Here is a 23,233-nt window from a genome sequence, read left to right on the forward strand (position 1 = left end):
TATGCAGTCAAACCAATGACATATAGGTATGCTGATGATATTATTGTGAGATTTTATTTTAGATTTCTCAAAAATGAAGGCTTTTGGCCGAGATGCCAACCCTCCCTGATTCATCAGGAGACTTCCTGAAAACTTAAATATTTCTTCATTTTAGGATAAGCAAAATAAATATAATAATCTTCCTAATTTTGGAATTACATTGTATATTTTTGCCATTCAGATGCATATAACACATAAGTATCTCCCTGAATGCACTTTTTGATCTCCCCGATTTTGAAGGATGAGTGTCGGCAGCCATGCCATGCTGTGATACTTGCGAAACCTTAGTGAAGAGTCTACATCTGTTTCATCTTTCCCCTTCGCTCCCTGCTAGGCACAGGTGCATCACAGACGTTATGGAATTTCATGGGGTAGGGACAATCTAGTACAATGTATGTCTTTTATGCCTTGCATACTTCACTGAAGTGTAATATCTATCATGTTTGTATCTGTATTTCCTTGCACCCATATATCCATTAGTGTGCACTTCTCCATTTCCTCATACATGTACACTGTCTTTCCATTTTCCTTGCTCCGTGTAACAGGTTGCAAATAAACCGCTGGGGCTCTTCCTGGACACAAACACGAGCATGCCTTGCCTCATCAAAAAGGTATCCAAGTCTACTGACTGTCTGTGTAGCTAAGGTTGTGGTGATATGTTAGGATGTTTGGACACAGGAAATGAATGCAAATGAAACAAATGGGAGGAAAGATATATTTGTGCTGATGATAGTAAACGAAAGATATGGAATTTAAGCATCACATCAACATTTCAAAATACATTTTCACTTTATACAGTTATCCTCAGTTCCATCATATTAGTATCTGTACAAGTATCTTTGGGATGGGTAATTGATAATAATGGCTTCTTTTACATTTTTTTTTTTTTTTGCACAGTGTGATAGCGGAGAAGTATAAGAATACTTACATGGAAAGGAAGGTATAAAGTCAAATGAGCATTCTCTATTCAATTGACTAAAGGATTGGTGAGCAAAATGCAAAGGTTAATTTTTGCCAGTAATATATCTCAAAATAATGATGATATTTGTTATCATGTGCCCCCCTTCCTCCTCCTCCTCCTCCTCCTCCTCCTCCTCCTCCTCCTCCTTTTCCTCCTTTTCCTCCTCCTCCTTCTCCTTGTCTTCATTTCAACAAAATCATTCATCAGATATTCCTCTTTTTATCCAAACAGAATCTGGTGTCTTTGCTCCAGCCTGCTGGAATTATTGAAGATCTGTACCTTGGGGGCAGGAGCAACTTTAGTTTTGAGGAGCTTGACATTGTTATGGAGGATCAGGGTGAGAAATTAAACGTCCTTCCCCCCCCCCCCCCCCCCACCAGTTTTTCACAATGGTGTGGTCAGACTGGCAAAAGATCAAGAAGTTCAACATCACGAAGTCTTCGCGATGTTTTATCATGCGGTCACACTGGCAGCCAAACGTGGATCAAGAAGTTCGGTTCATTGGTACGCGCGTGCAAGAAAGAAGAATGTGCGCGCCGTCTGATGGCTAGTGATTGTGACGAAACAGGGCACATCTGTACATGACAATGGCCTCACGCTTTGGAGACACGAGATCTTAAAAGATCGCGAACTTAATCTTCTTGGTCTTTTGCCAGTCTGACCATGCCTACTGAGAGTTTTTATGAAGTGTCCCCCACTGAAAACACTTTGAAGCAGAGTGGTGGGGCTTAAAAGTTTAGATCATGCTTGAATACAGCTCATAATTGTGCAAGACAGTCTTCAGTAGTCGTGTGAAGATTGAGAGTCGAGTTATGACTCAAGATGCTTGTCAAGAGTCAAGTAAAAGCTCTATAGTCCAGTCATGATGCCGGGGTCGAGAGTCGAGTCAAGAGTCAAGTCAGAACTCCAGAGTCAGGTCATGGTTCAAGAATGCTAGTCACAATTGAGAATCAATTCAGGAATCAACCAGGTCATGGTAGCATTCAAGAATTTAGACAAGATTCAAAATTTTACCTGCATATGAAAGGGAAAACTGGTTTCAAGAGTCACTGAATATTTCTTCGTAAAGTATTCAGTCTAGTCAAGAGTCAATATTTATGCATTGAGTGGAAATTTAGGAGTCTAGCCGTGGGTCAAGTCAGAAACAAAATCAAGAATGAATTGATATTTGAGAGTCAAGGAAAGACACAAGAGTTTCATTGAATTTAAGGTATTATTTTTGAGTGAAGATTCAAGAAGCAGTAAGGCAATTCTGTGAAATCAGAACCACTTTCATATTATCAGCTCTGATATCCCATGTAGTGCAGACACACACACATACACACACAAAAGATTTCTATTATCATCAAATTTTTGTTCGTGTATTCCTGGATTTGTCCCATCCCCAGACCCTACCCTGTTGCAGGACATCCAGGCTTTACAGACGTGCCTCAGACTTCTGGTCTCGGCGGTCCCTGCTGCCGAGATGGTGCGGTTCCAGGACCAACTCCTGCAGCTGGAGAGGCCCGTAGACCTAGCCCAGGAACTTGTAGGGAAGATCCTGACCCAACAAGGGTGAATGCTACACTCTCTGTCTGATTCTCTTTCCTTTCTTTCATACATTTCTTCTTTCTTTCTTTCCCTCTCCTTTTATCTTTCATTCTTTATTTCTTTCATTCTTTCTTCTCCACTCCTCTTGTCTTTCTTCATTCCTTTCTTACTAATTTGTGCTTCTTTCCCTTCATGTTCTTCATTCTTGGTCATCTCTACTTAATCGTTGAGTTAATTCTGGTTCATTGCACTCATTCAAAACTCAAAGAAAACCTACAGACTGTCAGTAACTACATTACTCTTGCACAGTTTCATGTAGTTTAACATGAATTATTGCTGATGTGTAATCGTAATGGTTATATACAACCTGTTATTTGCTATTACTGTTATCATTATCATTTTTATCAGTATTATGATCATCATCATAACTATATCATCATTATGATCATCCATTGTTGCTGTCATTCATTGTCATCTCAGCCATTATCATTGTTATTGCTAATCGTGATGATGACTGCAATTGATGTATACCGCAGGATGGCGAGTCAGGATTTCAGGGAGAAGATCACCCAGACCCTGGCCCAGATCTCTGATCCAGTCCAGGTCTTGAGAGCGATTCTTACCTTTCTGGATGTCGCCGAGGGAAGCCCAGAGGATCTTCTCTTTGACATTGGTAAGAAAAAACACTTTGAGGGGTAACTCAACCCGCTTTTCCTAAATTTCTTGTGGAGAAAGTAACAATGACAACTTAAACTTTGTTTCTTATTCGCAAGATGCTACATAATTGCTGGCCTGATTGCCAGGGGCAAGTGAAAACCAAACTTGGACAAGTGTTTGTATAGCAAGAAAAAATGTTTGCCCGAATTAGGCAAGCAAATACTTGTGAAGCCACCTATTTTCACTCCCCTCCCCCCATAACCAACAAAGTCAACTACCCAGAAGCCCAAAGATAATGACTGTTTAGTGATGCAAACTATACTTTCATTTTAGCAACTTTTCAAATACTTGAAACAATGCAATGAAACACCAACAATTGATCGAACCAAGTTTGTTACTTCATTGTGTATCAGTATGAGAATCAACATGTGCTGTTCATTCAAATGATGCTGTTTTATCAAGCCCTTGACTTTACAAGTATTTTCATGCCTCCGCCAACGAAGTGGCCGGAGGCATTATGTTTTCGGGTCGTCCGTCCGTGCATCCGTCCGTCCGTATGTCCGTCCGTCCGTACGTCCCGTTTTGTTTTTGTCGATATCTCAAGAACCGTGTGGTGGTTTTACATCAAACTTGGTATGAGGGTATACCCTTGGGGGATAATACTTTGTGTGGATTTTAGGGTCACAGGGTCAAAGGTCAAAGGTCACAGGTTATTTTGTGAAAAAAGGTTGAAATTTCATGTTTTTCTCCATATCGCAAATGGTTCAAGGTATCTTCATGGAACTTAGTATATATGCATGTACCGATGGGCAGTGATTATCTAGGGAAGTTAGGGGTCATGGGTCAAAGGTCATGGGTCAAAGGTCAAGGTCAACTCCTCAAAATATCACTACTTTCCTTATATTTATGCAATGCCTGAAGGATTTTTTTTAAAACTTGATGTATGCATGTATAGCCCAATATATATTCTGTGGGAAGTTCTTGCCAAAAGGTCAAAAGGTCAAAGGTCAAGTGAAAGGGCTAAGTTGCACTTCTTCCTCCATATCTCAAAAGTAACTCAAGGTATTATCATGAAACTTACATATTTATGCATTTTCTACCTAACAGTGATTCTCTTTGGAACTGTGAGGTCAAAGGTCAAAGGCCAGGTTTAGATAATACTATTTTACCATTTGATACTGAAATTATACTTTTTCTCAATACCTTGAAAATTACTCAATGCATAAACTTATAAAAGGGTCAAAAGTCAAGTAAAAATCATCAGTTCCCCCAAAATACCTGCACTCTTGATGTTTTAATCATTCATCCAATTGAACCTAGTTCTAGGAAAGTGAACATTCAGCACATTTGTGGCAAACCTGTCATTTTAATATTTTACCAATTGTGTGAAACTGTCATCACACATTGTCAAGACATTGTACTATAGACCTATTAGGAGAACCATGCATTATTGCGGAGGCATACACCAGTCGCCGTAGCGACATTTCTAGTTTTTTTATGATTTTCTTTAACTTTAAAGATGGCCCTTCCCTTTTGCATTCCATCCCAAATAGCATAGAACATGATATATTCCACCAGAATGACAAGACTATTGTAAATCTATAACATTTCTGTGATATTTAAAGGTTGTTGGCCGTTAAAATTCAAATAATGCACCAAACGCTCACCGTAACGTATTCTATGTACTAGGCACAGCTGCATACATTAATCCTCCTGTGGTTGTAGTATGGTACTTATACTTCGAATAACAGATATGCATGTTAAAGCTGTCAGAAAAGAAGAATTCACTAGCTTCTCTTACTTTGTTATCAATGGCAAATAACAACACACCACTTACATGAACTACATGTACAACTAAGTGCATCACACAGGTCTGCAAAACTAGACTAGTATTTAGATTTGTAATTTTTGCAAAGTTCGCAAAAATTATTCTAATCTTAAACGGTCAATTTAACTAAACAAATAAAGACCCTCTTGACTTCAAAATTTACAGGAGGTTTCCAAATAGTGTTTTCTTCAATACCTAAGTGTTCTTACCAATTTTTCAAAAATTTGCATGGAAAAGGGATTGGCTGTCTTTAAAGTTCATGCTCGGGCAGTTGTTATGCAATCATTTGGAAAAAAGAAAATGGTTATGCAGCACCCTGTTTTTAGCTCAAATGAAAAAAAAGAAGAAAGAATTTGTGTGTATTTTGCTGGATATGACAAAAACGTCAGCAAACTTTTGACCAACATTTCATGTTTGTGTTTTGAGTTTGGCCATATTTAAGACCTTCAGAACACTCAAATTTCTTCAAACTAATGATTCTTCCTTGAGTTGTTTTATGGTGACTTTTGACATGCATTTGAATGTAAAGGTTTGCATTGAATATGCATTGAATGCCAGTGGCAATTTGCAAAGAATTTCATGCTGCAAAAATTGGCTGTCAAATTCAATTGGCAAAAATTTCATGCTGTGAAAATATCTTGCTTTACAGAACTCTTTTTCTCATCAAGTCAGTGTAAACTGCAATAAAGTTTTATGCCCACTTTTGCAGACGATCTCAGAGAGGGGATGGGCCCCGCCCACCACACCCTTGGGAGTGGCCTGTCTGCGGTGTGCCTGGCAGCAAGCGTGGCCAAGCTCTCCCAGCTGCGGCTGGAGCTCCTGCAGTCGCTGCTCGTTCTGGAATGCCTGGTGCCCAGACTGGGCTCACAGGTCAGTGCAAAGTTGTGTGCACAGTCAGCTGGGTACCCGCTGCAGGCAATGTGGAGATGGGGTCACACACCACTCTAAAATCTGATTTACTCAGTGAAAATTGAGGGGGTTGCTATGTCTTCGACTATTTCTTTTTAAAGATTTCTGTTGCATAACTGTTCAGCACTTTTCAAATCCTACTGTACAGTGTTTATTCTATTCTTGTAATGACAAACTGCTATGTAACTTAATTAAGTGAATGTCATCCAAAAAGTACCCCTAAACAGTGGCGGATCCAGAGGAGGGCGCACCCGGCGCACGCCCCCCCCCTTTATTTTTCGTGAAAAACAAAAGAAATAAAAAGAAAAAATGAAATGAAACCCGGTAGTGCCACCAGAAATATTAGTCACGCCCCCCCCCCCCCCCCCCCCCCTTTACAGAATTCCTGGATCCGCCCCTGCTAAAGCAATGTCATGGTTCATGTTGGGTGTTGGGTAAGTTGCGTGCAGTTATACCTCAGGTTGTGTTAATATTTCTCAGTTTTACATACCTAGTTACCTTAATGTGACTGGCTGAATAAGAGATGTGTACATACTCACTTCTGTCATGCTCCTAATTAGAAATTCCCCTGTGATAAAAATGAATCCAATGACTGGTGTAGATGCAGATTCTAGAGTGGGAGAAGAAATCTCTTGCCTGTAACGCCTACCACTCTCTATCCCATCTCTAGCTGCCGTGGGCCACGGAGCGTACAGAGACTCTAGTGTGTGAAGTGATACCTGAGACCTGCAACATTCTGCAGGCCTACCACTCTCTGGTGTGGGCATCCACCTGTTCATCGTGCCCAGCTCAGAACAAGATAGTGTGAGTCCCTTCTGCTGTATATGCCAAATATTTCGCACATTGTAGTTAGGGGCCAGAGCATATCCTCAAAGAGAGCTATCCTCGAGATTACTGGTCCAGTTTACCTTTGGGAGCAGCAATTTTAAAAATGTTCAAGATATCACATTTGATGCGTATGTGTAGTTCTGTTGTATCACAAAACATCCTATCATATAAAATTTTCGCAGTAAAGCCTAAAGTATAAGGAAATATCAGTATTTTTCTTGATAAACCATAACTGTAGACGGTTTAGTCTGGAAACATTTTTATTCTAACTATTGTTCTTATTTTGTGTATGTAACAATACTTAACATCGATAATACGGATTCAAATTTTTACAGTGGTTGTTTCTATCCCTAACTCACTTTCTAGAATGTATTTTAAAGCACTAATGCTGTTTTTTTTGTTTCATCTGCAAATGGTAAATTATGCCTTTAAGGATCACCGTCAGAATGTAACTATTAGTAATTAGCTTGTTAGCCATTACTCCTGTTATTTCTTTTGTTCTCCAGTGAATTCCATTTGAGGCAGATGGCAGTGCTGGAACTCTCGTCTCATGGTCCCTCTGGGCTGATTGGCCAGTCGCACCCCTCAGCCGTGCAGTCGACCGGTCCAGCTTCCCCTACCCTGGTTGAGCTCTTCCTGCAGGGCATTGGTGGAATGTGCGTCCGTTCCATTCTGGCCAAGAGGGGTAGCCGGAGACAGGAGGGACTGCAGAACTGGGGGAAATTGTACCCAGCTGCCTTGAGGGCTGTCACCCAACTGATGTATCCTTTTTGTGTGCAACTTAAACCTCTCTGTGACAGGGACTGTGGACAGTGTGTACAGTACTATGGGGGTTTGTATGCCTATCAGCACACACAGCACACAATTGAAGACCTGAATATAAGAATGACCCAAGTCCAATTTTTGGCCAAATTCAGTTTGACATGGGAAATTGTAGCTTATGCATGGACTCATCTTGTGTATAAATGATAAATCCTAATTACCTCCGGAAGTGTCTGAAATAAATGAGTTAAATCTTATATGAATGTAAGAATGAAGGTCTTGGGTCAGTCTTACATTCATATTATAGCGCCCTCTCTCGTCCTTCTCTCATCTCTATAGCAGAATATCATGTGTATGGATCAAAGAACGACCCAAGTCCATATGATTCAAAGAACGACCTAAGTCCATCACACAAAATGGCCTCTCCACAATTAATGCAAACGTTAATTGTCATAATAATATATGTTCTAATTTGTATATACAATGTTGCCTTCCCATCACAGTTACAGTTTCTGTAAATGGAATATTATTGGACAAGTAAAAAAGATATGAAGTTTTTTAAAGTTTACTCGAAATGGTCTTCCATGGACTTGGGTCGTTCTTATATTCAGATACTCAAATAGCAAAGAGGTTTTCAATGTTTTTTTCCAAGTGGTAAATGAATCAATGCATTTTTTTCTTAACCAAAAGTCATGAGAGGTTGATTAACAATGCTGTTCTAGAAGGTGCAATGTACATATATGTAATTCTGGGTATACCTCCCTTTTCTTTTCCCTCTGATTTTTGGCATATTTGATCGAAATGCGAATGAAGTAATCTGTAGGCAAGAAATTGTAAACTCCCATGTCTAGATAAGGAGAAAAATTAGGCGTAATCCAAACTAGATTTGTGCTGGCCCTAGTCAAGGACAGACAAGGTCAAAGGCGAGTTACCTCATTTCTGAGTTATCTTTTAAGCTACCCAGCTGATCATTTCTCCCATAACATGGACAGTTGTCCCGGCATTTGAGATGTCTATTGCATGCATTGCTTCTCAGCAATTCCATTCTGAATGTTGACAATTATAGTCTTGATATCTTTGTCTCTTGTGGACATTTACTTTTTCATTGTTCCTCTGTAACACAAGCTTTCCGTAACTTTAAAGGGATGGTATACACAGATCTCACAACCATACTGAATTTGGAGGAAAGAATCTGAATTTTGACCATTCCCAGCTCTTATTTCAACAGGAGTTTCCTATTTTTCTGGATAATTGTACTGTACACATGGAAAGTGATCTTTCCTTCCTTAATTTTGAGCCAAGTCATCCCTATTTTCAGTCAGAATGGTCGGGAGGTCTGTTCATTTTTTTTTTTTTACCACCAGTTCTTTAGGATGCATTGTGCATTATGTCAAGGAAAAAAACTGAAACTTCGTGTGCAGCGCTGTTTACATTTTCTTGACCTCAGGCCTCTCAAACAGCTGGCCAATCAGTGCTAACTTCCTGTTCCCAGAATTCCTGATGACCAAGTGTCAGTACACCCAGCTCCAGGTATGATTCAAATTCAGTGGTTTTGCTTGCATTTTTCACTATGCAAAAGATTGCAAAGTCTTCTCAAAGTTTGCTTGTCCGTTCACGCTGGCAACAGGGGGGAATTGTACCCAGCTGCAGTGAGAGCTGTTACCCAACTCATGTATCATTTTTGTGTAACTAAACCTGTTCCATACTGAATTCTAAAATCCCCATAGACTTAATACATAGACCACAGGTTCCCGTATGGAACGGGTTAACCCCTCATCCAACAACAATGAAGGGATTATCAGATTAAGCTGAAGTTGAGCATGCTTCATCAACATATTCTGGTCATAATTACAGCCAACTTTCAAAGTAGTAGCCTTATCTTTTCAAAAGTTATGAGAGTGGAAAATGAAGAATGTGCACTCAAAATGTGAATTGTCACAAGTGCTATGGTACAAGATTTCTTACAAGATGGAGGGCGAGGGTGAAAACCAAGACATTTGTTTTTATACAAGACGCGTGACGTTGTGGGGTGTGATCCACACCAGCTCTTTAATTTAGTGTGGAAATGGCAACCATATTTCTCTGACAGGTGAATACTTTTACATTCTAGTGTGGCACAGTATCATTGGTCGTATGAGAAAGTGATCGATTGAAGCTGTTGACAGCAGTAACTTGAGTGACTGAATGCATGCTTGTGATTGGTTGAGTGTATGGTAAAGGCATGTGTATTGTGACATCAAAGGCCCACAATGGTGCAAACAGTATGAGGTTATTATGAGCCTAACATGGTAGTTGGTGTAATTGGTGTCCAAAATTGTTCGAAAGAAATTGCAAAGCTCAACAACGGCAGCAGCCAGTGGTACTCTGATAACTGTGTGTCATGTGACGAGCAATTGACCAATCGAATGGCTAGAATGTTTTTAGGTGTTGTGTGAGTCAAATTAGCAATGTGATAAGAATGTGTTGGCATCGTATGATGATGTTTTGCTCCCTCCTGTCTGCCAGGGATACGTGCGGTTGCTGTCGCCATGGTGCGAGTGGAACGCCGCCTCGCGCCAGTTCCTGCTGGGCCACTCCTACCTGAACACCGGCGAGTCGGTCAAGGCGGTCAGCTGCTTCCAGCAGGCTGCCCAGCGGGTCGGGGCAGAAGACTTCCTGATCCGCCTCCTCCGCACCACCGACCTCCAGGGGGAGAAACTTGAGACACTCTACCACTTGAAGGTAAGGTCAAAGGTTAGAGGTCACAGGTGAGGGTCAGAGGATGCAAGTCTTCCCGATTCGTCAACAATGTGTCCACAATTTTACCCTGAATGAGAGTAACCTGGTATTAGGATAGACTGAGAAGGCCCATAAATTTTGAAATTTGGAGTTGTTTTCAGAGGGCCTGTCAATTTTGAAATGCAGTAGGGTTTTTAAAATGTTTACAGAACGCTACACTCAATTCCATTCACCTGTTCTCTTGGTGCTAGAATAGAGCTCAACTGATTGTTTTATGTGTCCCGTCTGTGGCTAGCAAAATACTAGTAAGATATTGGCTGAGAGTGAAATGTGATCAGGCATTCATTTTGCCAAAAGAGCAGAAAATCCAACATGCTGATTGTTCCTCCTTACTGGGCATACTAACAGTCAGCCGCAGATTTCTACAGATAGAGTGTACACCATGGAGGGCAGAAAGTTTGATGCTGTAGTTAAGTACAGTTGTTCATGTTAATCATTATCAACCAATTAGAAGCCATGTTATATATATATTTTAATAAAACAAATAGCACATCATGCAATGGCGCAGCAGTTGGCATTACACACTATCAATAAATGTTGAGAGCACTGAACAGACTCTTGTGTTGCAAAATATTGGAAGATCTTTCTATGTGCAGAACCTCTGCTGCAGTGCTCTAGGTGATTTGCTAAACTTAGTTGATTTCAAATCTGCTGTGGTTCAAAGGTCATCGGACTACTGGAGCAGTTTGAACTGAGGGAGCTCGTCATCTCGCTGGCCAAGACGGCGCTGAGTGCTGCGGAGCAGGGAGATCCAAATGTGGTGAGTGGAGGAGCTGTGTTTGGATCACTGTCTTATTTACTGTGTATGATTGTGTGTGAAGGGACATGTAAACTATCATCCTGTTGCTGGGTGCGATGATGTTGCAATAATGCACATTTTCCGAAGACACCTCCATGATCATACTCAGGACATGTCTTGGATGGGTTACAGTCTGTATGTTCTGGGCCCTTGCCTCCACTGTCTTTCGTACCAAGTCAATTGCATTTGCTGTCACACACCTAACCATGATGACGATGATGACTATGATGATGATGATGATGATGATAATAATGATGCTGATGATGCAGATGATGCTGTGGTACTAGAGGTAGTGTACCTTTATGACTACTACTGCTTTTCTAAAGACAGTTAATGTTAGTACTTGTCTGTTGATACCAAGACCAAAAATTGTTTCTTTTTTTCTTCCCATCTACGTGAACCCAGCCCACTCTTTGGTCCAAGATCTTCAAGTATCACCTTGAGCTGGGCCACAATGATGAGGCCTACTCTGCCATGACCTCCAACCCTGACCCTGAAAGGTGAGAGTGTTCTACTGCTCTTATTTCAATACAGTCAACCTTGCCTAAGTTGAATCTACAATTTATTTGGACTTATGAAAGATTAAAATCAATAGAATATAAAGAGAAATGAACTTGAAAAGACCTTCAACTTAGGTGATTATTTGACTTTAATATGCCAGGTTAACTTAACCCTAACCAGGCCGGGCTTTTTTGGGTGTTCTGTGGCCGGGGAGGGGTTGATTCAAACCCCCCCCCCCCCCCCCCCCCCCCCCCCCCCCCCCCCCCCCCGAGATCTCGGCCATCGATCGCGCAATCGCCATGAAATTTGGCACGTGCATTACCTGTGACGTATTCTACCAAGCTATACAAAGAGAAATGGAAATTTTCGTCATAATAATTAATTATGCTAATATATGCATAAAATCATACATTTTGCTCTAAATCGGAAATTAAAGCTCCTAGAATCCTAATTTTTGATGAAAACATTCTTTGTAGCATTCCTAACAATGCACTTCAAAAAAAATTTGGTATCAAAATCAATTTCTTATGTATTTTATTGTTTTATGAATTTCTTATTTATTTCCTTCTTTTTTCGACCTTTTGTTTCATCATTTTTTTTCGCAAAATTTATGACAGAACCTATTTCAAACATAATTATGCTAAAATTAATTAGTTTCAACCTATGAAAGTGAAAATAATATCTTTATGAATAAGAAGAGAAAACTCCATTTGCATAGACTTTATACACAAAATCACGTTTTTGAGCCATTTTCGGTCTGACAGGCATGTATGAAACGTCATGCAGCATCGTAACGGTATGCGCGATTTTCGCGAAAATGGTGTCAAAAGATGCGCGAGACTTGAAAGTAAAATGTCAGCGAACGGCGCAGTCAAAAAATTTCGCGCGGCGGAGTAGTTGCAAAAAATGTCGAAGGGGGGGGGTTGATTCAACCCCCCCCCCCCCCCCCCCCCCCCCGGCCTTTTTAGGGTTAAACAAGGTTGAATTTACAGTCTTTTGAGATGCCACATTAGTGAAATTTAGCCACCATTTAATGTGTCATTGTCTTGCATGGTGTTACGATGTAGAGCTTATCGTTGCAAAGTATTTGACTACGCAAATATGATGTAGCATTTTCAATAAATAGACAAAATATGTTTGAGGTATGGGACTAGGTGCATTTTGTTCATGCAGTACTGTGGATTTACGTATTTGTGTGGATGCTACTTTTCTCTTGCTAGGAATAATTTTTTTTAGACAGAAATCAAAACTCGCTTGTTGCGATCTTGACTGGATTATGGCAGCTAAGTTTTTGAAGAAGAGAGATACAGATTTATTCTAAAAGGTAGCAGTGCCTCGTTTGAAGAACAAGTGGTATTTACACTGGTAAAGGGTTTGTGTGTTTGTCTCCTGTTGTACAAATCTGCGTATTTGCTTGTTATACGGCAGGCGTCGTGACTGTCTGCGGCAGTTTGTCGTCGTGCTCTGCGATCGGAAACAGATGAAGCAGCTCTGCCAGTATCCTTACATCGACCTACATGACGAGGTGAAGTGATCCTTCTTTGCTCTCCCCTCACCCCCCATCTATCATACCCGACTCTGGAGTAATCACCCCCTGGGCAATTACCCCAGACCCTTCCCCTGACTCTTCCCCTAATCCTAATCCCGTCCCCTGACCCTTCCTCTAATGCTAATCCCGAACCGAATCTTAACCCTAACCCTACCCCAAACTCTATGCGCTAACCTTACCACTAGCCAGTATTTAGTGGGTGGGGTGGGGGGTAATTGCCTCGATACGATCATACCCATTCCCAGTAGGAAAGTTGTGAACTGTGAACAGAGAGGGCGCTATTACACGCCAGAGAGGGTACAGAATTCTGGTAACGCCTCGCTGCTCGTCAAGTGACGAGTCTCATGATTTCCTCGCAGTTCCTGACACAGTCTTGTCAGCATTGCCGTCAAACAAAATCTCAAGAGAGTCATGGAAAGTCATGGCATCTACGATATACCAGTAATTGTGAAGTATGTAGAGAGATATTGACTACATATACGTAAATGCTTCCTTCTAATGCCATGCAAAAACGTGTATTACTTGCTTTACTTGCATACATTCTTACATTCAGATAGAACTGTACACTATTTTATTGCACCCAAAAGACATCCACTGCACTAAAAACAAGAGTAATGGATGAGAAGATGTGGTAATTATTCCCCAACTTACCCCCCTCCCCGACTGATAAATGGAAGAGAAATTCAAAGAAGACAAAATGCAGAAAGTCAGTTGGGGCAGTGACATCATCGCCTTCCTGTTGAATCGTACCAGCAATGATAATGATACAACAATAAAATCTGTTAATAAAGTGCAGAACTCGTTTACAGTGAACTTCAAGTGATGGCTTCTATTTAGATGTTATCATAGACTTTCTGTAAATTATTGCTATTTGTTTTTGTGTTGGATTGATTTTCCAGATCGTCAGCATCATCGAGTCGAGAGCCCGATCCGTGGATCTGCTCGCCATCGACTATTACGGCTTGCTATTTGCCTTTCACACCATCAGGGGAAACTACAGACAAGGTGGGAAGACGTGTGATTTTCAAGAGAGTTGTGCACCCATCTCATTGTGTAGTTTTGTTTTTGGGAAGGGAGACCTTCTGCCGTCTTCCGTTCCTCCTCTTCCTCCTCATCCTCTCTCCATCCTCCATCTCCTCACCTTATTCTCTTCCTTCCTCTCTTACTCCTCTTCTTCCTCCACCTCCTCCACTTCATCCTCCACTTCCTCTTCCTCCTCCTCCTCTTCCTCCTCCTCTTCCTCCTCCTCCTCCTCCTCCTCCTCCTCCTCTTCCTCCTCCTCCTCTTCCTCCTCCTCCTCCTCCTCCTCCGTACATTCGTTGTATTCTTAGTTTTGCAGGAGGTTCCCTGAAAAGTTATCAGTTTTATGATAAACTTGGACCTGGTGCATAACATTTTAGATCAAACGTAAGTCAGAAATTCAAACATAAGTCTTTGAATACTCAATTCTGATGGGCTGATACCTGACCTGTGTTTGATGGCACCTTTTTATGCAACAGGACCCAGTTATTTCATGTTGGATCTAGGGAGTTGGGCAACTTTTATTAGTCCCATCCCCTTCATTCTGTGTAGTCATCTCCTCTCCTATCCCCATCCATGTTCTTGCTACAGCTGGGAGTGTGATGTATGAGCAGGCCACCCGTCTGGCTCAGGAAGTGCTAGGCGTGGAGAGTCTGAAGAGGCAGGCGAACTGCTACCTGGCCGCCATGAACTCGCTCCGTCTCCTGCACCCCGAAAACGCTTGGATCATTCGCCTTGCAAGTAATGAAGCTCAGGGAATTGTAAGTAGCATGGCTATATTCAGATGGAAGCTTTAACAGTTCTCCCCCACCCAAATCCCTAACAACAATAAAATGAAAAAATGAATTTACACAATTTCTATTTGTTCATATCGGGATGACTAATGAGTGTCAATTTGTGTTATGATGGGAAGATAGAAATAAGAAGAAAATTTTGTGTATGTGGTATGAAAGTGATAAATGGTCAAAGGTCGAATAAAAAGTCACTCTATGTTTACCCACAGTGTACTGTAAAAGTGGATGTTTTCGCGCGGCTAATTTTTCGCATTTTTTCATTCCGCGAAATCAAGACACCAACTACTGGAACATATGGCAAGCAAAAATATTCACGTGCTTTTATTTTTGCGCTAGTTTTGAGTTGCGCTAAATGCGCAAAAATTTCAACACCACGAAAATTTCCACTTTTACAGTATCCAAATTAGCACTTTACCAGTTCCCTCCACCCCACTTCCCTACAACAACTATGTAAACAAATACGTTAAACCGATTCTGTTTATTCGTCTAGGGAGGACGGACGGTATGAATTTGTGATATGATTTGAAGAGAGGGTGAAAATGAAAAGACAATCATCTATGTTGAATGAAAGTGATGAAAGGTCAAAGGTCGAAGAAAACATCACTCTACATGTATGTTTACCCACAGTGTATGTCTTTTCCAGCCACTACTTTTCCTTCAGAAAATTGTTCAAACTCCATGTATCTTTCAAGCTAGAAACAGTGTCCTTCTTTGTTTGTTTTTTCCTTAACTGTTTGCATGGTCATACTCTGTGCATACTGGCAACTATGTATGTGCTTTACTGTAAAACACGATAATTTCGCGGCATGAAATTTTCGCGAATTGGAGCCGATGGCCATTTTCGCGACATGAAATTTTTGCGAATTGCTGACAGGGTGCTAGGATACTACTAGTACTGTTTGTTTTACAACTTTATCGATAGGTCTACTATTGATTTAGGTTACTCAGTACACTCGTAGTAGTAGCTGTACAATACAAGTCAGCGAACCGTACAGTGTACGGTGTACTGCATCGTATCGGCTTTCCGCATCATGTAATGTGTATGCAGACAAAAAATTTCGCGTGCATTTTAATTTCGCGAATTTTGGCTCTCGCGAAATTCGCGAAATTAGAATGCACGCGAACATTCCTCGTTTTACAGTATTTATATATGAGTATAATCCTGGAAGACTGGTGTTTGTTCCCATCTCTGCTGCAGAAAACTGAAGACATGATGGGGGCTTCTCCCAAGAGAGACTATGAGGGCACCGCTCTGGATGAACCAGGTAGACTTTTGAAGTCAATCTCTTGTTGCTTTGATGCTTTCAGATTTCCTTATCTTAACTTGAAAAGCACTGGGGAGAGTGCAGACCTCCTCCCTGCAGCTTGTTACGCGTGCTAAAAATTTCCCAATTTCCCAACCTCCAGCAGTGCATAGGCTTTGAATAGTGCGTGCATCGGTATGGAAACCTCAAATATACGCAGCTTAAACTCCCGAGTTCCTTGACCCTATTTGCCAAAAGATTTTTAAAATCCTTCAAAACTTCATGGAAATTCCCGGATCACTACCAAAATTTAATCTTCTGTTCCTTGTGTCATTACCAGCTGTAAGTTTCATCCAAATTTGTTGGGAACTTTTTGAGTTATTTTGCAAACAGGCAGACAAATAAAGCAACGGTGAAAAAAAAAATGTAACTTCCGTGGTAGAGGTGATGAATGTAGCTGCAAAGCATGGCAGATGTAATACATGTGTGATAGATGACTGCACATTTCAGTATAGCAGAAATACCAACTAATGCTGTCTTTGCAGTGTTTTGTACCTTTTCTCCAAAAGTAATGCTGGTATCAGAGAAAATGCTGCTTTTTCCCCAAAAAGTGTATTGCTACACCTGTCAATTGGAAAAATAAAGTTAAAATGCTGTTTTTCTACCAAAAGTACAACTTTTCAGCCCTTGGAGCACTGCCCTGCTGTTTACAAGCTTAAACTTTCTAATGTTGTTAAAAGTTAATGGTATTTTAATATACGAGTGAGACATGCGTGATGTAACAGGTATCTTTACACCTCTGAAGAGGTCCATTCTAATGTAAAGTGTTTTAGTTGATAGGTTTTTTTTTAAAGGACAACATTGTTGCTCAGTTGGTAGTGTGTCTGCCTCCAAATCAGTTGACTCAGGTTTGTTGTGTGTAATCACGCTGTCCCAAAGGCAAATACACTCAGTCCCTGGGATAGGACATTAAAGAGGAGGGCCCATGAGTGAGAGAATCACAATTAGTGCACGTAAAAGATTCCATTTCATTCATTCATCACAAGGAGCAGCGTGCCGCTAACCTGCTGAAGTGGTCCGTTTGACATACCAACTCCAGAAAAAGGGGGAATGATGCCGACCCCTCATGGTTCGCCCAAGATCGCTAGTAATAGCCAGCAAGTGTATCAATCAGAATGTGCCATGCAAAGAAAAAGATATCTGTTTGTTTTTAGTGTGCATCTATCCTAGCATTGCCACACAAATTGAATTCATAAGTGTGCAATACTTTACGCAGATATACGTATGTATTTGGTTCATCACACACTTGTGTGTGGTCGTCCTCTTTGTTTCTTCGTTTCAGCCCCGAGGCGGAAAGTCGACGTGCTGGAGCTGAGCGACCTGGAGAGAGAGTACCAGTTGACGGCAGCGAGGCTCAAGCTGGCCAATCACCAGCCGGACATGGCACATGTGACCGGTACGACGACATCTGATGCGACGAATCCATTTCCATTTGCCACAAGTCTTGATGACTGGAGAGAGATTGAAACCTGATAAGAAGTCTACATAGAAACGTTGCTCGTGTAGTTTCGGGGAAAGAAATCAACAAAAAGACAGTGATGATAAGAATCTGTAAAATATATCATGAGGTCCATTTATACTGAAAAAAAAAAATTTAAAAAAAATATGACTTTGTGAACTTTTACAGCAGTAAATGAATCCCAGGATGCTGTTGGCTATACGGAGCTTGTGTGAAATGGGCCACTTGGAAGTGACTGTTTAGTGAACACTTCTCATCTCCGATATATTTATTCTGAGTCGCGCCAAACTCAGAGATTCCAGCTATTACGTTATGTATGGTGTTTGTACTGTTTTGTTTTTGGGTTGCATTTTTTTTGCCAAAAATGCTGCGTTTTCAAGAAAAAAATGATTCACTGTTCTTACCAAATTGTATTACTATGCTCATCTGATGCAGGATAGGTAAAACATACTATTTTTTTCCACCAAAGATACGCCTTTTTAATCCTCAGAATTCTGCAGGGCTGTCTCAAAGGTTGGCATTTGTGTAATCTTTACCGTATATCATCTCCTCATGATACAGTCCCATTAATATTCATTTGCATCTGTGTGTGGTTGTTTAACTTTTCTGTTTCTGCGTGTCTGACCAGGTGCCATGATGTCACCAGAGGAGACCGTCAGTTTTCTCGTCCAGAGTGGACTCTACGACACGGCAGTGGACGTGTGTAAGACGTTCCGACTCCCGCTGACCCCGGTCTTCGAGGGGCTGTCCCACCGGTGCGTGAAGCTCTCGCGCAACGGCGCCACCAGCGAGACGTGGAGGTGGCTCGCCGCAAATGACGTGGGGTCGCTGAATCTGGGACGGGAGCCCACGTAAGTGAAGTCGGTCAGTGTGATGAAAGTAAAGATGCTGGGGTTTGGACCCATAGTGTACCAGGGTGAAACCAGAGTGTGTCAAAATGGTTATCGGATGATTACCACTCTAATCAAGTTTTTTATGTTTTCTGGATTGGAAACGCCTCTAAGGGATCGCATAGTTTTGCTTGAGATGGGGCTTCAGGTTTCAAACTTTTTTTTTGTGAGACAATGAGAAACATCTTATGGACTGTAAAGGAGCGGGTGATTCTAAGAGGAATTCAAAGGTTATTTGATGAAAGTTGGTTTTCAAATGGCTGAGATATCTTTTATTTACCTTTTATTACCTTTTATTAGCATCCCTTTGTTTTACTTTGTTTTTGGATATCTCGGCCATTTCAAGACTGATTTTTCATAAAGTAGACTTTGAATTCCTCTTAGAATTGTATGTTTTCTAACATTTCACAAGTGGTTTCTTAGTATCATGCAAAAAGTTAAAAACTCAAACCTCATCTCAACCAATACCATACCATCCCTTTAAAGGGATCGTATAGTTTTGGTTGAGACCTGATTTTAGGTTTCCAACATTTTTTGGTGAGATAATGAGAAACCTCTTATGAAATATGAAAGAGCATGTAATTCCATGAGGAATTCAACGTTTATTTGATCAAAATTTGTTTTGGAATGGCTGAGATATCCCAAACAAAACGATCCTAATAAAGGGTGGGGCCTACCTTTTGTTAGCATCCCTTTGTTGTACTTTGTTTCTGGATTTCTCAGCCATTTCAAGATGGATTTTCATAAAGTAGATGTAGAAATCCTCTGAGAAATGCACATTTCATAAGTGGTTTCTCAGTATCTCGCAAAAAGTTGAAAACTCAATCCTCATCTCAACCAATGCTATACCATCCCTTTAATTCAAATACATGTACTCCATATATATACCGATATTCCTCTTCGTAATGCATTTGCTGTGTCATACTGGTTATTGGGTAACTATGACTTTTCCAATTTCTTTTTTTTTGTAGAGCTGCAGAGCTTGTGTGGCACCTGCTGCAGCTGTACCTGGAACGTCACGACACCGTCGGCAACCACGTCCACTACCAGACGGTCATCAAGAAGGTCCTTTCCCTTGGATTCCAGCTGCCCCAGTGGCTGGTCAACTCCTACAAGGTCTGTTGGCTGAGACATTAACAATTTTAACTGTGTCTTTTGTTTTCTGATGTTCCATCCTAATTTGTTGAAAGTGTGCTGTCATTGTCTCAACCATTCTCATGGTCAGGTATACGTCAATTCCGGTACAGTTGGGGGGCATTTCATGGAACATTTTGGTCGGATATTTTTCTGACAAGCTGTTACAAGCTACAGAAATCCTTGCATTTGATTGGCTGAGAGCATATTTATGCGACAACTTTGTCGGACAAATGCTTCATGATACGCCCCAGGACTGAAAACAAAGAGCTCGCCTGTATCGTATATGTGCAGAGCTGGAGTGTGAATTGCTGTGCATGCATAGCATACAGTGTACAAATGTACATGATGATACAGATGGCATGGCGGGAGAAGTCAAAATCCTCAATCAACAAGTCTTTTACATAATTTATCAAGAACATTTCTTGAGGCTATCAGAAATGCTAAGATGGACCATATCTGACAGTTTCACTGAATTTCAAAGCAGATTATGGAACAAAAGTAGATAATTTTGTCTCAAAAATATGCCAATCGTGCAATGATCAGGTTTGTTTTTACTCCAGCTGCCGCTAAGTGGGTTGAAAGGGAAACAAAAATATCTTAACTTAGTGCTAAGTTTGATGTCAGCCGCATTAAAACTTAATAAGTACATCATCACAATTGCTTGCGGATGTTGTGTTAGACACATAGGTATTCTTATCAGATTCCATTCACTTGTGTTTGTCAGGCATTCTTACTGCCATTACGCCCTCTCTGTTTTAAATTTTTCTTCCGATCAGAAACTTGATCCTGGAAACCTCCTCCTGCTCTACATTTCCTTCGACCTTCTGGAAGAGGCGGGGAACCTGGCCATAGAGTTCATCGACGCTCTCCTCGGGAAAGGGGAGGAGTACTTTGGTCTTAAGGTACGACCCGGTTGGGGGTGACATGATCTGAGAGCATCACAGCTAAATATGAAAATAAAAAGTAAGGCAGAGAGAGAGAATGTGAAATTAGTTGACATCCAGCCTTGTGGAAGGTGAAATATCAGACCACATAGAGTCATGGGCTTCTTTTCAGAGAATGGCAGCTACAGAGACTGGTAGAGAGCCTTTGTTGCTTGCCCTACAGGCCAGGGCAAAGCGTAAAGTTTTGACCTGACCTGCCTGACCTTGTTAAAAAAAAATAAAATGCCTTCTTCAAACAGTACAATAAACTGTATAAGCTGATACTCCCGCAAGGGATTAATTTTCGCTGTCACTGATACTCTCATATCAAGTGATTTGTTATTGTGACAGCTTTCACCTACCTGTGAAGCATGTGGAACTTTGGAATTCCAGAACTTTCATGTTTTGCGTCAGATTGTGGTGCACCTTCAGCCATTCTCTTCTGCCAATTCTACCCAGTTCAATTAAGTCAAGCTGATGTTGAAATTTGCATGGTGTCGCAAGTTAATCTCCCCGCCTGCAATCGTGCTACATGTTTTTTTTTTTCTATGTCCGTATTTTGTGGATTCAGGACCCCCTCAGGTCTACTGCGCCCAGTGTGTGGATGCCGTACCAACAGATGGACCACTTGTTGACAGCGCTCAAAGAGACCAAGAACAAACCAGAACTCATCCAAGTAAGTCTCTTTCTTTACTCTCTCATTCATTCTCTCTCACTGTATTCCACATTCCTCTCTTGATGAAACTGTGTCTCCGTGCCTCTACCTTTCTACAGGGTTACCAGCCCATGAGGGAAATCAGGGAAAATGATTTTACTTTTTTTTTCAGTCAGGGAAAAGTCAGGGAATTTCATAAAAATGCCTCAAATCAGGGAAAAGTCAGGGAATTTTGATTGGCCCCCAAATCGAAAGTAGCCAGTAAGACTCTGTTGTAATTTGTTGCATATCAGAACAACATCCTTAGGATGAAACTGGATGAACATTGGATGTGAAACTGGAAATGAGTTGAAATAGTGTTGTCATGGAAATTTGATACGTCATCAGGGAAAAATCAGGGAAAAATTTGGGAATTTTGTTTTCTTGAAATGCTGGGAACCCTGTCCTAATACTGGACAGTGCACTCCCGTTAAAACAAACATGGTTATAACAAAATTCCGGTTACAACGGTTACAAACAAATTTAGGCTGTATCATCATCCCCTCTATGTATTTTTATTGTTTACTTGTTCGGTTATAACAAAATTTCGATATAACGAAAGAAAACTGCTAGTCCCAAGGACTTCATCATAACGGGGGTCCACTGTATACACCTTGTATTTTATAGCCAGTCTAATTTTTTGGGAGTCGGGACTTTCTGACAATTTCGCGAGTGGTTAAATTCACGATATTGGAGTTTAGCACTGAACAGAGAAATAAATGCGTGCATGTCAGATTTATCGTCAATATTTGCATGTGTTTTTAAATTCGTAAATAGCACCACCCTTGCAAAATTTGTGAAAATAAAAACCTCACGAAATATTCAGCGTATACATTAGTTTGCTGTACGTTTCTAGTATCTGTCTCTACATCTCTTTTTACGTTTTTCTCTCTCTCTGTCTCATGTCTATCTACTTTCCAGAGATTGATTTTCTTTGTACCAGTACCCTTGTTGCTGTCCTGCCTCAATTCTGTCTTTCATATCAATGGAGACTGTGCTTGTTGTGTTTTTGTGTGTGAAAGAAATTGATTCATTGTGATAAAAGGCAAGAAATGTGTATATAAAGCACATGGCTGAGGGAAATTATCAGCATGAACAAGAAGAAAAAAAAGTCTTTATTTGAGTAGGTGGAATATGAGGTAAGGCAGAATTCAATCACAGTCTGAGCTCATGGTTTCTAAGTACAATCAGGAAGTTGATTCAAAAGGTTCAGGATGTCAAACTAAAAGGTTTGCTCTCTGTGGGGTTTTGGTGATTATGTCAAGAGGATTGAGAAGAGAACTGAAGGAGAGCAGTGGATGAGATTCTGGTCCAGGTTGCCATGGAATACGTACTTGGTGGACCACTGGAGTTGCGTAACGACTGTTTGCTCGTATTTAAATGCACCGAGATGTGGAATGTACTTGGCTACAGCAGGGCTCAACACTATCTTCTTTTTCTCTAGTGGTGAGCTCAGGCCTTTAAAGTCTTTAAATCTCACATTTTGGTGACCCAAATAAACAGAGATGTAATGATCCATTTTGAGTCATAAAGTGGCAAATTGGGCCACCAAATGATAGCCTTTTTGGAAATTTGGTAGCCTGACATCCATTTCTAAAGGCCCAAGACCACTGGGCTATTGCTCTTGTTGAGCTCTGTACACATGACTTTCTTCAACTGCATATTAGAATAGACTTTTTTATCATTCCTTATGATCTGCATTTGCTACATGAGTCTTTTTTCCCCATTTTCTCTTTTTTTTTGTTTTGCCACCACCATAGCTCCACACCATTCTGCACTCAAGGCTGAGTGAATACCTGCGACAAGTGGACTCGGTCTCCAAGGAGATGACGGACATAGCTGTGAGGAAATATCGCAGCACAGTCTCGTAG

General features: G+C 40.9%; 1 protein-coding gene across 1 annotated transcript in view; it reads left to right on the forward strand.

The window, feature by feature from the left end:
* LOC139722231 (nuclear pore complex protein Nup160-like) overlaps nucleotides 1-23,233 on the forward strand; it is a 35,207-nt gene extending 11,974 nt beyond the window's left edge. The window contains exons 12-32 of the mRNA XM_071633545.1: nucleotides 585-650; nucleotides 1,232-1,337; nucleotides 2,389-2,554; nucleotides 3,067-3,203; nucleotides 5,725-5,885; nucleotides 6,595-6,728; nucleotides 7,259-7,513; nucleotides 8,975-9,044; nucleotides 10,020-10,235; nucleotides 10,957-11,052; nucleotides 11,497-11,591; nucleotides 13,021-13,117; nucleotides 14,041-14,146; nucleotides 14,753-14,922; nucleotides 16,154-16,220; nucleotides 17,542-17,655; nucleotides 18,347-18,569; nucleotides 19,580-19,724; nucleotides 20,522-20,647; nucleotides 21,240-21,344; nucleotides 23,123-23,233. Coding sequence (XP_071489646.1) covers nucleotides 585-650; nucleotides 1,232-1,337; nucleotides 2,389-2,554; nucleotides 3,067-3,203; nucleotides 5,725-5,885; nucleotides 6,595-6,728; nucleotides 7,259-7,513; nucleotides 8,975-9,044; nucleotides 10,020-10,235; nucleotides 10,957-11,052; nucleotides 11,497-11,591; nucleotides 13,021-13,117; nucleotides 14,041-14,146; nucleotides 14,753-14,922; nucleotides 16,154-16,220; nucleotides 17,542-17,655; nucleotides 18,347-18,569; nucleotides 19,580-19,724; nucleotides 20,522-20,647; nucleotides 21,240-21,344; nucleotides 23,123-23,233 — 2,766 coding nt within the window. The remainder of the gene's footprint in view (nucleotides 1-584; nucleotides 651-1,231; nucleotides 1,338-2,388; nucleotides 2,555-3,066; nucleotides 3,204-5,724; nucleotides 5,886-6,594; nucleotides 6,729-7,258; nucleotides 7,514-8,974; nucleotides 9,045-10,019; nucleotides 10,236-10,956; nucleotides 11,053-11,496; nucleotides 11,592-13,020; nucleotides 13,118-14,040; nucleotides 14,147-14,752; nucleotides 14,923-16,153; nucleotides 16,221-17,541; nucleotides 17,656-18,346; nucleotides 18,570-19,579; nucleotides 19,725-20,521; nucleotides 20,648-21,239; nucleotides 21,345-23,122) is intronic.

This window comes from Diadema antillarum, unplaced genomic scaffold (assembly GCF_040938485.1).
Source record: "Diadema antillarum isolate AM-2024a unplaced genomic scaffold, OU_Dant_1.0 scf00000014, whole genome shotgun sequence".
In the NCBI taxonomy this organism is placed as follows: domain Eukaryota; kingdom Metazoa; phylum Echinodermata; class Echinoidea; order Diadematoida; family Diadematidae; genus Diadema; species Diadema antillarum.